Raw genomic sequence first — 15,662 nt, forward strand, 5'->3', positions numbered from 1 at the left:
TTTAACTATGCTTCATTAGCTTTGGGGGTTGTAATGCTCAATAAAAGATAAGAATTTACACTTTACCAATTTCATTCACAGAAGACAGAAGGGAGTCTAAAACTCCTGCTTATTTGTAGCCTTTTGCTTCAGCATATTTAGGGTAGTTGGATGCCTTCATGTTAATGTGTTTACGAGTTCCTAGCCAGTCTGCCATTCAAGCCTATTGAATAAAATACTGAGAATAATAGATAAGCATATAGTAGAATGCATATGAATTGTATTTTTAAGATGCAAACATTTAAGTTTCAGAGGAGAGTCGTTTTGCTTTATTCTGAAGGCAAAGTTTTTGCTTTTTCTTTACCAGTCAGGAAAGAAAATAAACAGCAATCCCAACCCACTTGTTTTGCTGTCAGTTGGACACAAGGCACAGGAAAGTAAGGTAAGTTCCTACTCTGTATACTTGGCTTTATCTACAAACATTTGGTGGCTCTGTGCGCTTGGCATTGGCTGTCAAGCCATTGAGTGTATCCACTGCATGAAAAGTTACCACCAGAACTGAAATTGCCAACAAGAAGATAAGCATGGAATGGGTGTTTCCTCAATTTAAACTGTGAATAGAGACCAGGTTTTTAACTATTTGTAGATGTCCTTCCACAGTAGGTTCTGATCTGCAACTGGGATTCCTACAGCAGTTATTATATAAATAACCGTGTGGGCAAAGAGCAGGCTTCGAAATACTGATCAAGATTTGAAAATTTACAGAATCAGAGAGTTACAGAAATGCCCAGGTCGAAAGGGACCACTGAAGATCTCTCCTTGAACCTTCTGTTTAAAGCAGGGCCTTAGATTAGCCAAAGTGCTATGTAGCTCTGCAGAGCTCATCGTTTAGCCAGGCTACTTTGTTATGTTTGCTGCTTTTTCTGTTTTGAGATATGGACCGCTTCTGTGCTTTGAGAAGGCTGTCCTCTAGCACTCCTGAGCATCTTTGCCCTCCAAGGTAGACACTTACGGAATCTCTTCTAACAGTTCCTTGACCAAGTTGAAATCTGCTTTTCTGAAGTCCAAGGTTTTTTATTCTGCTATTTTTTTTTTCCTCATGCCCCTTAGGATCTTAAGTTCTGTGATGTTACAGTCACTGTAGCCAAGGCTGTTGTTGATACTCACACCTGCAAACCAATATTCCTCATTTGTAAGTAGCAGACTCAGAAGAACATCACTCCTAGTCAACCCATCCAATGATTGAGAATAAACATAACACGGCAGTGTGTGTTTTCCTAGCACGGACTCTTAAATTGCTTGTCCATCTCTGTGCTACTGTCCCGGAAAACATTAGAGGAGTTGAAGCTGTCAGTGACCTGGTTCTGCAGACCTGAGACACCTTTGAGTCATCTGAAGAAGGCATCATCCATCTCTTTTTTTCCTAATTGCATGGTCTGTAACAGATGCCTGTCATGAGGTTGATCTTGATGGTTGATCCCTCTGATTTTGACCCAAGGCATTCAACATACCTGTTGTCTTGTCCATAACTAACCTCTATGCATTCAAACAGCTCTTTAAAATAAAATAGTAACAATGAAGTGATACCTAGATAGGTAGATATATAGAACACAGGTGTGTTTTGGTTTTATTTTTTTTTTCTAAAGTAAAAGTGTCAGTGAGCCAAAAGGAGAGGACATCTAATTTGGCTTCTTGATATCCTGTCAAAAATTGTCACAAAGCCTAAACCAGATCTTATGTACAGTCTTAATTTTGATACTTATTAGAGAATGGAGATAGAAATTGAAGTCTGTTGTTCCTGGAGAACAGCTTTTTTAATGACTTTTTTTTTTAGTCTCTCTTCTCCCAGTGAAGGGGTTGCTGAAAGTAGTGAGATTTGGCAGTGAAATCTTCCACATGGCTACTTGGAGATAAGAAGGGAAAAATACTCATTTTTAGGAGTTTCATTGAGTTAGTTCAGCCCTTATATGGAAGTATGAGAAGAGAGAATGTGCCAGTCTGAAGCCCTTGCATTTGTTCATAGACTGGTGTGAAGTAAAGGTTCTTTAGCAGGAGTTTTACTTTACGTACAGCAACTGTAAGGCAAAACATATTCTATTACATGTCCTGTGTATAATTTTATATGTGATATTATATATGCCTTGGGTAGATCCCATTTGGCCTTTGTTTAAATATATCATGTTTCAGACACGAATTTTGCAAAGCCGAAATGAAAAATGTACTCAACTCTTCACACACCAGCTTTATTAGACAAAAATGTTTTATAATTTGTATGGTTCCTGTTCTCTAACTTTAGATTCGATACAAGACCAATGAACCAGTGTGGGAGGAAAACTTTACTTTCTTTGTACACAATCCCAAAAGACAAGATCTTGAAGTTGAGGTATGTTGTCTCACTCTCTTTAAATACCTTTCTTTCTTTTCTAAGGCATTTCAGTAGTAACATTCAGACATTACAGGCTGTTATGAAATGAGACTGAATATATTGTGAACACCATTAAAATTATACTTAAAGTGGTTTTTAAGACCAGGCTGTGAAATGTTTATTTGCATTTACTACTAAAAGGAAGAAAGACTATAACCAGTCTCTCACCAGAAGAGCTGATGGTTGTCTTACTTTAACAAGGAAAAAAAAAAAGGAAAAAAAGTAAATCTTGGTACCTGTTTCGAACCTTAACAGTCTTAACTGCTAGCAGAAACAGCTGTTATGTATGGCTGATTTGTTTCCTCTCTTATCCCACAGAAGTCTCTACTTTATCCAAATACTGTATCCCTTTACACTGCTGACATGTCATTTACATAGTTCAAAGAGACTGAAGTGTGAATGAGGACTGTCCTCTAACAGTTGTGGGAATTCATTTTCACACAGACCATTTGGAAACCATGTAGTTAGTTTGATCAAGGGCCAGGTAGATGTAGATGTGATGGTTAGTTTTCTGTCTTGCTTTTGCTGTAGAAGATAGGGATGAAGAAACTAGGCATTGAGTCTATTTGCTGTTTCCTTCTTCAATGAAAGTAATCTAATGATCAGGGAAATTTGGTTTAAGAACAAACTAATGTGATATTGTTTGGAGTTTTTGTTTTTAAATAAAACTGTAATTTTCCTTTCTTTCTGGATTCTTACAAAGCAGATGATACAAAATGACTTAGCTTCTGTGTTCCTTCAGGTGAGGGATGAACAGCACCAGTGTTCTTTGGGGAACCTCAAACTGCCTCTAAGCCAGTTGCTGGAGAGTGAAGATTTGACTATGCATCAGCGGTTCCACCTGAGCAACTCTGGTCCAAACAGTACTATAAACATGAAGATTGCACTCAGGGTACTCTAAAACTTTTCCTGTTGTAAATATCTGAAAGCATATTTAAGACTATTGTGACTTATGGTCTTCTAGCTTTATGAAGAAGATAGTACATTTCCTTGGGTGTCACAATGCTAGGTGTCCTTAGCTGTGGCAGTGCTATCCAGTGCACAGAGATAACCTCTACTTTAAATACATTCTATTTCAAAACCAGAAGATTATCCAAACAAAACAGTAATCAGCTGCATTAGTTAAGACAGGTTCCCCATGGTTTTAGGTACAGAAATCATGTTTGGAATCTGAATTCCTTCAAGTCTCTTATGACTTAGTAGGCTACAGATCAGTGAAATCACCTTTGTCTTACAGAAATGGAACTGAGGTCGTGATGGTTTAAAAAGAAAAAAGTTTATAGGGAAAGGAAGTACCGTCATAGTACTGAAAAAATTCAGACCAACTTTCAAGCACATTAGAGTTTTAAAGATGAAACTTGCATACCTGAAAGTTGGTTTGTCTTTTTCCGCAGCTAAATTATTTGGTTTAATAAAGGTGGTGTATCTCTTTGCAAACACTGTCAAACTTCTGTTAACTTCTGTTATTTGTTCTTTTCTAAAGCACTTTCTTGCTTACTTGTCATTAATAAATGAAAATAACCTATAAAAGGAAAAGTAAGGACAATGAGTGAGAAGTTGTGATGTAGGATTAAATTTCAAAACATTAGAAGAAACAAATTATAGAATAGCTTTCCAGGTGGCTAGAGCTGCAAAGTAAGTAGCACTTGCACCAGAAGTGTGTAGAGTATGGGAAGGGCATAATGAGGAGAATAATTCTAAATGAATGGAGAATTTCACGTTGTATTATAGTTACTGCACTTGCCACAAAGAAGATGGAGCTGTGTTTTGCTGTGCAAAAGGTTTCCTATTGTAGAGTGAATGATTATAAGTATGAATATTCTTAGTCCTGCGTTAGTGTCTGAAAAACTTGTCACCAACCAGTACTCTTGTAGAAACAAATTTGTTCCTGTTTTTTATATTGGAAAATAGTAATATTATATGTATTTTTACTGTATCTAGGTCCTTTCTCTTGAAAAGCAAGCAAGATCTCCAGATCATCAACACTCAGCCCAAGTAAAAAGGCCATCTCTTTCCAAAGATGCAAGAAAATCATCTTTTAAGCCTCAGGTTCCTGTCTCACCACCACTTCATTCAAACAAGCCTGTTCCAGCTTCCCCAGTGACTGATAGTGATAAAAAGACTGATACAGCTGAAAAAAGTCAGCCTCCCAATGCCAGCCCTCAGTGGCCAACAGATCTCAGCCGAAGTTCCTCCAGTCTTCATGCCTCTAACTTCTCTTATTCTCCCAGCCACCTCTCAGTCAAAGAACCCACTCCTAGCATAGCCTCAGACATATCTCTGCCTATCGCCACGCAGGAGCTACGGCAAAGACTACGACAGCTTGAAAAGTACAGTGTTAATTACTTGTTTTTGCAATACATCTAAGTTGATTTATAAAAAATGTCATCAGTGCAGCCAAAGAAAGAGCACTTAGTTTGCATTTCAGTAATATTTTTTCCTGTTGCAGTTTAAGCCTGGCATTTGAAAATCAGTCATTGCAATTTTCTGCTTCCTCCCGATACCTCAGTTAGATTCTGCAATTGGAAGTTACCTTACCATTGTGATGATCTGCAAGATAAATTCCACCTCGTTCTCATAGCTACAGTGTAGTGCTAAAAAGAGTGGGATGGCAAGAGGGAAGGATATTTTTCAATACAACATTAATCACTTTCATGGCAATAGTTGCCTGTTTCACCACTAAATCCTATTAGCATTAATATTAAGCCAATTAAGCTGAATATAGCTGGTCTTTTTAAATTACTCAGAGGGGTAGTTGACTATAAGGAATGTTAAATGAGTAGGCAGTTACTATTCAATTAATGAGGATTGCTGCCGCCATGCTTTCTTAAATTCTCTAATTTTTTTTTACTTGCCTCAACAGGCAACTGTACTTGCCAGTAAAGATAGCTGAGCAGCCATTCTGCTCTGAATAGGAGAATGGATATCATTAATTCCCTATTCATGTAGCTTCTCTGTGAATCTAAGTAGAAAGATTTTTTTTATTTCTAAGGGATTGAACCGATTCCTCTTTTTCTCTGTTGGAGTTCATAGAATCAAGAGACTGATGGAAGAAACCTATGGAGATTGGTCAGCCCTCTGCTCAAAGCAAATCCCACTTCAAAGTTAGATCAGATTTCTTGGGCCTTGTCCAGACAAGTTTTGAATATCTCCAAGGATGGAGAGTCTTTAAACTTGCTCAGCAATTGTGGTGCTTAACCACTCCACTGTGAAAACATCTTTTCTTATTTCGAATTGGATTTTTTTTTGCTGCAACTGGACTGTGCACAGCCAAGAGGAGTCTGACTCAGTGTTCCCTCTAATGTCTAAGTACTGAAAGACTGCAAATGAATCTGCTGTTGGCCTTCTCTTCAGTCTGTACAAAAACTCGTCTCCTTCACCATCTGTTCATGTGCTCCAGTCTCCCATTTATCTTTATGGTCCTCTGTTGTCTTGCCTTCAGTCTGTCAGTCTCTCTTCTGGCCCAAAACTGGGTTAGACTGTTAATTATGATAAATGTTGAAATACTTTTCCTTACTTAATACACAAGTTTCATAGTTTCTCATTTAATAAGAGTGGTAAAGCTACACCTAAGGAGGTCCTTTATTGCAGGCCCTGTGTTTTTAGACCTGCATTTGTAAAAGTAAATTGATTCTAATATTATTGTCAGTGTGGTAAGAACTACAGAAAAGTAAAATGGCTGTATTTGTACTGTGATTTGAGCTTTTAAGTGGGTTTAAGAATTGCTATTTTAAGCCAAGAATATCTATATTTCTACGTTAGAGAATCCAGAAAAGAGTGAGCTGGTCTTCTAATTGGTTCCTGGCCATAGGTAAGAGGGGCCCATCTGAGGTTTTCATTGCAGTTTGCACCATTGTTCTGTACAATTTCCTAGATACTGCTCTAATCTTCATTTTACCATAAGTGAATTCTTTACTGATAATAGTTTTCAAAGCACTGAAGAGCAGCTGATCTCTAAACTGACAAGAATACCTACCTCATTCCTTTGGAGAGTAGAGCTATTGGACAAGGAACTAAAGTACAAGAAACTGATGAAGATCTGCTCATGCACTAACTTGTGCATGCTCTTTCACATTGATATAGTGAAATGTTAAATGGATAATACATGACTTCTGGAAATGCTACTCAGCATGTATTTCAGTTAGTTCTTACTGTAAATATGCATTTTAAAAACTAAGCATAGTGTTCTGTTTTTTCCTGCAGTGGAACAACTCTGGGGCAGTCTCCATTAGGACAGATTCAGCTAACAATTCGTCATAGTTCACAAAGAAACAAACTGATTGTGGTAGTGCATTCCTGCAGGTAACTATAAAATAGCAAATTCTGTTTCTTTGTAAACTTTGTCACAGCTTGACTTATCCTCTTAAATTGTTTCATTCTCTGGATGATCTTCATTATTTTTAAAATGACAAACCGATTATAATTATGTGGAATTACCAAAACATGCAGCACTATACTCAGAATCAGTAAAAACTTTGTTGCAGATTTTGCGGTGATTTTGTATTTGCCTATTGTGCTGCTGTCACATTGTAAATGAGAATGGTATGTAGATTTTTACCAGCAGTGTCTGAAAGCTATCTCTTAAGAGACTGAATTTTTCATGGAATAACAAAAACACGTGATTTTTGGAAAGCTGTGTCTAAACTTCGAATTGGAACTTAAGAAACATTGTATTCCCATCTCTGCTGTCTGCTTACCCTCTGATCTTGTACAAGTCACTGCTTGGCATTTTTTTAGTTTTTCTTTTCCATTGCTGTTATCCATGTGCTTTATCCTGCACATCCTATTTTGTGTAGGATATCCCACAACTGATTCTGTACTAAATTAAGTGGTAGTAGTGTAGACACTTAAATTCAGCACTGTCTCATTTATTTTCTAAGTGTTTTTCCTTGTTTTTCACTGGTCACAGAAATCTAATAGCGTTTTCAGAAGAAGGATCTGATCCATATGTGCGAATGTATTTATTGCCTGATAAGAGACGATCAGGAAGAAGAAAAACACATGTATCAAAGAAGACATTAAACCCAGTGTTTGATCAAATGTATGTTCTAAACTATGTGTAGTAGTTTTATATCACGTAATCACAAAGCTGTCAAATCAAGGTTTCTCAGCTTACCTGAATGGATGAGGTGTTGCAACTCCTAGCTGTCACCACCAGACTTGGTCATACCTTCCTCTTCTGCTATAATAGCTCTTCCCATCCTCCTATTCCCTATTATCACTATAGACCCTCTTACTCTGTTACCAGCCACTTCTGTCTTCTTTTCTGCCTTCTCCCATGTCAGTTACATCCCATTTGTGCTGGTAGCTAAGAAGTAGTGTGCATTCTTTGGGCAGGTCGTCAGAACATGAGTGCCTTTTAGCTGGGCAGTGCTGTTGGTATCCCTTCCTGCCAGGAAGCATGTTGATTCGGACTGCCCGATTGCCTGGCTGATAGATGCTGCCTCCTTGGCAGGACTGGCCAGCCAGTGTCTATGAATGATCAAATTGCTCAGTCCATCTACTTGGTGACACTTCTCAGCATCCAGGGAGTCAGGAAATTTCCTTGGAGGTTATATCCTGGCCCATAGGTTGGAAGTTGTGCAAGCTTGTGCCACCTTTTGTTGCATAAAATCCTTATTTTCGTACTCAGCTTTCTGATGGTAGTTTCTTTCATACGTGTACCCCTTTCTCCTCCACCCATCACTTTTCAATAAAGACGACTTTTCTCTACAGACAGAAAGTTAATTTTGGGAAAACAACACTTCAGTCCATTCTGTCCAAGGGAAATCTGTAAATCATTAGTTAGAGGGTCTGGTAGATTTTTCTGGTAGTGCAGCTCTCTCCTGTTTATACCAGGTTTACTTTGCCTTTCCAAGTAAAATGCATTGCAAAGAATAGCAATAAAGCTGTTTAAGAACTGTAATGAGAAATACATGTAGATTGTGGTATCATCTTGCCCTCACTTTCTGTAAGTTTCAGATCTAGCAAACAAAATGCATTCTTCCTTAGAAGTTGATAGGTTTCCTTGGTGTGCCAGGAAGTAAAAGGAGCTCTGGTTCTAGAGGACTGAGGATCAGTAAGACTGGCCAGTTTTTCCTTTTGGAGAATAGTGATATGAGCTGTCAGGATAGTAGGATTCCTCATTCTCTTCTCTGTAGTCAGTGGTTGATCTTTTCCTTGTTTGGTTTGGTTTGGGTTTTGTTTGTTTGTCTGTTTTACCAGTGGCTTCTAGGGACCAAAGGTAGCAGAAGTCTCAAACATTTGATGTTGATACTGATCATCGTATTGAAGAAAAATTTTAGGCAAAACATTGGGATTTTTCTCTTCACTTACTCAGACCTCATTTTTTGTTTGGGGAGGGGGATGGTTTGGTTATGATTTGAATTGTTGTTTAGCTGTAGGAACTGTACTTGCACTTCAGGTACAAAATTCTCTCTAAAGCCTCACTTTGCCTGTCAGATTTGATTTCAGTGTTTCCCTGCCTGAAGTACAGAGAAGAACGCTAGATGTAGCAGTGAAGAACAGTGGTGGTTTTTTGTCCAAAGATAAAGGGCTCCTTGGCAAAGTAAGTTGACAACAAGCAAATTCTGTTAATACAGCACGTTATTATATAAGACTAAAATCCTCTTGTGATATGAGCTTGTTAGTATTGACTGAAGCACCTGATTCAGGTACGAAGCTTTTAAAAATTATAGATGGCTTAGATGTGAAGCTTCATGAAGGGAAGAAACAAACTGCAGAGACAGACATCAAAAGATGAGGCAGTAAAATGGTAAGTTCTGAGACTTGCAGTAACAAAAGAAACCTTCCTAATCATACAGTCAAAGAAAATGACTAGTAGAAAACAGGTGGTATCTCAGAAAATGTTCAGACAAAACTGGAAAGACAAGAAAGAGTACTTAGAGAAGCACACAGAACAAATGTATGTTTAGTAATTAAAATTCCAGATTGTAAAATCCATGAGAAAGAACTGCTGCTGGAGATGTTCCCATTGCCAAAACCAGCTATTGTGTTTACAGTGTCACTGTTCTACAGGCACCCATGAAATGACTATTTCCTACATGTGCGATTTGGAGCATGCGAAAAGGAATAGGAAATTCCTACGCTTTTGCAAATTGCCATGTTTGAGCTCTGTAAAAAGGATGAGAGATACCAGAATTGTGGTCAGTTCATGGTGAATGGTTTTCTTTATTTTCCTGTTTACCAGGAAGGCTGTTAGCATAAACACATCAGCTGATGGCCATTGCCAAGATGCACCACGTTAGGAAGTTAAGCCTGCGAGGTTTTCTGGGACCGTATCACTAAAGGGTATAGATTTTTAGGTCAGAAACAGCGACTTGAAACTTTACTACAAGTCGGGCAGATAGCAGCTAGCTATGATGACAAGGATGTAAAATATGTTGTTTGTTAATGGCATTACGTATACTGTAGTTTACAGGATTGTCAGATTTGATCTTTAAAAGACATAGAATGAAAGGCGCACATAATGCATTGATTGCTAAATTAACTTTCCACAGGTATTGATACCTCTGGCATCTGAAGAACTTGCTAAAGGCTGGACCCAGTGGTAAGTATAATATTTCCTTTATTATTAATAATAATACATACTAATAACTGGTGTGTAAATAATAGTTTTAATAATACATGCTAAATATAAAAAAAATTTCCTTTGTTTTTTTCATTTTCAGGTATGATTTAACAGAAGATGGTACGAGGCCACATGGTGCAAGTTAGGCCCATGGATACCAGGAATTCCCCACGCATAATTTTGCCAACCTTTATATATTTTTAAAGCATTGTTCTCACAGATGTACCAATATTATTTTTATAGCTTTACTGATTTAGTTATTAGACACATCTCCAATAATTTTATAACACTTGCTCATTTTATGTAGATATAGCCTTTCTCATTGTTAGACTTCATATTTTAATTAGCTAAACAATTTTATGTGTTACTGTAATGTGCAATAGTACAGCAAAGTAACTTTTTCTGTTTAAATGGATCTTTATGACGGCTGTATCTATTCGAAAGTGAAAAGATGTTCTGCTGTTTTCCTGCCATGTTTTATATCTCACGAAGGTATACTGTACCATGTAAATATATACTATTTTTTTACAATTCTTTCATGCTGGTTTGAATTCAGAAGAAAATTAGATAAAGGTTATAGATATTTTCTTCTAAATGCATGTTAATTTCTTCAGATGAATCTCTTGTCTTTGCAGCACAATGGTCTTAATCATTTTGTGATATTCTTCAAAAACAAACTGCAGAAAAACATTTTTACTTTATTGTGTTTCTGGCCCTGTGTGGCTAGCTTATAATGTACAAAACATTAACATTTTAATATTTATGTATAAATGTATTATTGGAAAATCATGCTATAGAATATTATAAACAAAGATGGGAATTCTATAAATATTGTATAAATAGAGGATGAGGTCCATGAATCACAGTTTCTAAATCTGAGTTTATGGAGTAAACATAACAAACAGTACAGTTTTATTACACAGGTTCACTTGGATTTTGTTATTTATTCCTGTACTCTATAGCACTAGACATGTGACCTTTTGAAGGTATGAGGACATGGATTTTTCTGTATTGTAAACAAAACGTCTGACCACTTAGAACTGTCCTTACTGCCACGTTTCACTGATTTATAAGGTATACAAATCAGCTTGCAATGTAAGTTCATATAGTAGGCATACATACAAGACATTTTTATTATACAATACTGTGCTAAATAGTATATTATGCTATACCTTCTGTAATAGTAAAATGGAACACCAATAGGTAAGAAAGTGCGAAACTGAGTTGAAACTGACTGTCTTTACAGTTGCTTCATGGCTACTTAGTGTGCTTGGTGCATGAAGAAAATGCACTTCAGTGGTCCACACAGGTTTCTTGAGAAATAATGGCATTTTGCAGAAGCATTGCCATAGTCTGCTGCAAGGCTACAGCAGTGATACAATTAGCACAAACTGATAGAGAAGTCAACAGTTGGGAGTTGAAGCGGGAGTATCAGCCTGAACAGCTGATCTCGTAACTCTAATTTTATGAATTATGGGGAATTTTTTTGTATTCAGAACTGATTTTTCTTTTTCTGGTAAGTTTTCCTAGACTGTTATAAAAATGTGCATTAAGAATCCAAGGGAACAGTTCAGCTCTTTCAGAGCCAATGCCCTCGTTCTTGGATAAGTATGCAATTAGACAGACAAAGTATATTATTTAGCTAAGATTCTAGAATGATCTCTCAGCCAAGAAAGAATTTTAAAGCAGAATAATAAACTCCTGAAATGAGCTTTATTGTAAGATTACTGACAGAACCTTAATTCTAGATGCAGAATATGCCTACATTACTAGATATACCAAAGTGCCTACCATAGATGTAGCTTTTTGTCTTTTTCAAGTTTAAGAATTGACTCATTTCAGTTTGTCTAAATTCAGTTTAACATGAACATTTATCACGGATCTGTGTGACACGCACACATACACCTCTATACAGTGATGGCCTTCTTATTGCCACATGTTATACAAGACAATTTCAGCAAACAAACTTATATTGTAAATTTTCCTGCTGTTACTTTCTGATGGACTGGCCAATAGAGAGACGTTCTTTGTAAGAAAACATTTCCATTTGAAGGCTTCACTCTATATTGGAATGTATGAGTATCTATATATATACACACACTCATCTGTTCATATAAAATGTAATATATTATGAAATACATATTTTCTTTGCTAGTTCTCCATTAAAATGTTAAGAATGAAAAGACAGAGAATTATTGTTAATGCAATGAAAATGCAGAAAGCGAAAGCTGATCTAAATAAAGGAGGTCTAAGTGCATCAGTTCAGCATAACTGTCTCTTGTCTTGGTGCAGCCCAAGGTGAAAGGACTTTTGCTGTGCATCTTGGCCAGTGATTCCCCAGAGTTTGATCCATACCCAACAAATGGGCTGTTAGACAGATTTGGTGTTTCAAGTCTTAAGTGAAACCTGGGGACAGATGTTAGAAGATTCTGCACTTAAACAGAAAAAGTGCACATTTTGTCTTCTAAAGTCTCGAGGGGAAAAAAATGCTGTGGGTAAATGTGAGATGATAGCACAAAGTGAGTAACTGAATAAGGTATATAGGACAGGTTTCCAAAATGGCTCACAACCTAAAACTAGGGATAGGTTCTTAAGAGAGCCCAGCTCCCATTTAGGAATCTATAATTGCGAGTTTGAATTGTCATTGTAATTCAGTAACGGTAGTTCCCGTTGACTGTAATCAGTCCTGGATGCCAGACTCTTTAGAAACGTTCTCCTGAGTGAATTTGGATCAGAATATGACTTCCTAGATGAGACTGATTCTTTTGATAGTGGAAACCTCTGTATCATAGTTACCAAATTCTGAATGTTCTGTTTATATGGAAGTAGGAAGGACAAACATAATTTTTCCTCTGGGCAAAAACTGCACCTCATTATCAAGTCAATGTATTCAATATCAACTCATAGCTTTTCATGTAGTTCTTGTTTATCCTGTGCCTTAAAATATGAACATATGAAGATGTTTAAGAAATGGCTAAAAATAAGCTTTGTTACCTGTGTGTACCAACACATGTTCTCTACTATTGAACCTGTTTTTAGAATGACTCTGCTTCACTGACAAGAAAACCAGCTTTCTTAATTATAGCAGTGGTATAACCCGAACTCAAATCAGCATGCATATCGCTTGGATTTGGATTAAAAGAATTTTCATTTTCTGTCTTGAATCCTTTCTCAGAGCTGCAGCAAATGGTGAGAGTTGAAATGAGAACAAAGGGTAATCAATTTTGTACCGATTGCCTTTTTTGCTCATGTAATTCTACATTATGATGCATGTATTTATTCAATAAATGGTTCATATGGAAGTCAGTGTGTTGCTTCCCTCTACACACATATTCCCTTTTCCCCTCTTCTGCATATCCCTGTCCTGATTAATAATATGATGAGGTGAATTTCTAAAATAGTCATGTATGCTGACTGCTCTAACCTCAGTAGCCTTGCTGTAAGGTGCGTAGGCAGATTTGGGGGTTTTACATGAGAGAAAGTGTAGTGAGAAGTACAGGACAATTCACTGGGGAATTCCTTGCTTCTTGGTCTGGAACAGGTTCACACGTAAGAATTAGTAGGTCCTTTGTTCAACTTCAGTGTCTAAATTTTTTTCTCTTAAAAATATCAATTGAACAAACTATTCTGTCATGATTCTAGCACTTAGTCATCAATTGTCATGAATTATGTTCTCAGAGGACCTAGAACTGCCTGTAACTGCCTTGGATTTAGAACCAGCAGATTTCTACATGTGGCAATCTTTACTGTCCTTCCACCTGCTTGTTAAGGCAGATACTGATAGAAGATACAACTACGTACTGCATAAATAAGAAAAAGGGGTATTGGATCCTCTATCTATTACAGAAAAACCACCCTATAAATTATGCTGGTTGCATTAAACATTCATTTTTTTAACTAATTGTAATACCATAATTAATTCTGATACCTCTTCCCTCAAACAGCTACAATTTGTCTGAATTCCTAATAGTCAGTCAGCTTTCATCAGCCATAAATAAAAGCTGCACAAGTTCATCACCCAGTCACTATCACGTTTAGAAGGGACCCCGCTGGATAATCTTTATTGAGACTAACTACAAAATTATGTTCAGGTTGGTTTGTTTTCTTTCTTTTTTTTTCTAGGGGAGATATCTTCCTTTGTTAGCAGAATAAAGGGCTTCTGCTAATCGAGGGGAGGGCAGGTAAAGCCAAGTAAAAGCCTGCCCATCTTTATAACTCCCTCAAGGCACGGTGTTTCTGGATGGCACGCTGCCTGGCAGTGCCAGCACTGATCAGGTGTCTGCTTTTTCCAGACTTGGATCAAAATCAAACCTTCCATTCAGTCCCACAGGACAGGTGATAACTGGATCAGCACCTGCAAAAGAATGCTGCCTATGTATTCACAAGATCTTGTTAGAAAGCAGAAATAATTGTGCAAGACACTCCTCCAGATGGACTTGGTATTAATTTGATGGACTCAGCCAAGCCTAGACTTTTTCTTAATATTTGCTGTGCTGTTTAAACTGCTTTGGGCCATCATTTAGTTCAGCCAGTCTCCATTGAAGAGCAGTGTTTGCCGATACAGTTACCAATATGGTTATTTAAGGTATTTTTTCAGCTAAGAGCTGAATACAAAATTGGTTTCCTATGAGGTTTCTGTTTTAATCAGTTTAATTATTTATATTCTCCCCCAAACTCTGAATTTTCGATGGTACCTTTGATATTTTGTAGAAAGAACAAAATTTTGGATGGTCCCAGAGCTATTTGTGGCTGTAGCTGGTTGCTGAAGGAGTCAGGCTATTTAATCACAAATAGTGTTTTTATACATCTTAACGAAGTGTCTAACTTTACCCTTGTATGCTCTCCTGCTGATTTCCAAGGCTGTCGGGCTCTCAACAACATTCTCACCCACCTTCTGAAATACATTATTTGAAAAATGCAAAGCAGCTAAAGTAAAAAACCCACTTGTATTTCTTTCAGCATTACGCAGTGAATTCAGCTGCCAGATTAGATGGCAGCTCTGGGAGAAAAGTTCTTTAATCTGTATTCATGTGATAGAGGGGATGCTCTCTGTTCTCACCCACTGCAGGGAGTATTGCTTGCCAGTCACCTACAGGGGAACCCGATGTGAGCAGATTACCGCTTACCTGTTTCCTCAGGCGCTACCAATGTGAAGCCAGCCTGCCTTCCCCTGTTGTTTCTTTGAATCCTCAGTAGCTTAATCGCAAAGGAATTCAGGGCTAATAGTGACCATTCTTCCCTTTAAGATCCATATAGAAACAGGTTCAAGGATGGACAAAGCTAGTCAAGCGTCCAACTTTTCACACCTGGGCTGTGGTCAGGGTGGTTCCTGGCTTGGGGACGTTCCTGCCAGGACTTGATAATCCAGCTGCCCTCGGAGCTGGGCGTGTAGCACCTCGGCCTGAGTGCAAGAAATGGCACACGAAGAAAGTTGTGAAGTCCCAGCACCCTGTCTGGCCTGTGGTTTCATTCATCAGGTGTGTAGTAAGAATCTGTTGTGTATCTGACGAACAATTTTATTTACTTATTTTCCAAGCACAGTAGTTCCTTTCAGCAGGAGGTTGAACGAGATGACCTGCTGAGGTCCCTTCCAACCTGAATTCTTCTATGACTCTCAAGTACATTTTTTTTAATGTTAAAATAAGATCAGTAAATGTACTGGAGCTCTTGTGCAGTCTTCGGCCTGGG

General features: G+C 37.6%; 1 protein-coding gene across 3 annotated transcripts in view; it reads left to right on the forward strand.

Moving 5' to 3' along the window:
• The window catches only part of ESYT2 (extended synaptotagmin 2), a 93,991-nt gene extending 80,724 nt beyond the window's left edge, over positions 1-13,267 (forward strand). For all 3 annotated transcript variants that reach the window (XM_068404530.1, XM_068404531.1, XM_068404532.1), the window contains 9 exons: positions 347-421; positions 2,276-2,362; positions 3,147-3,296; positions 4,346-4,734; positions 6,608-6,706; positions 7,314-7,445; positions 8,846-8,951; positions 9,904-9,953; positions 10,075-13,267. In XM_068404530.1, coding sequence (XP_068260631.1) covers positions 347-421; positions 2,276-2,362; positions 3,147-3,296; positions 4,346-4,734; positions 6,608-6,706; positions 7,314-7,445; positions 8,846-8,951; positions 9,904-9,953; positions 10,075-10,120 — 1,134 coding nt within the window. In that variant the 3' untranslated portion in view covers positions 10,121-13,267. The remainder of the gene's footprint in view (positions 1-346; positions 422-2,275; positions 2,363-3,146; positions 3,297-4,345; positions 4,735-6,607; positions 6,707-7,313; positions 7,446-8,845; positions 8,952-9,903; positions 9,954-10,074) is intronic.
• Positions 13,268-15,662: the final 2,395 nt, after the last annotated feature.

Source organism: Nyctibius grandis, chromosome 7 (genome assembly GCF_013368605.1).
Source record: "Nyctibius grandis isolate bNycGra1 chromosome 7, bNycGra1.pri, whole genome shotgun sequence".
Lineage (NCBI taxonomy): Eukaryota > Metazoa > Chordata > Aves > Nyctibiiformes > Nyctibiidae > Nyctibius > Nyctibius grandis.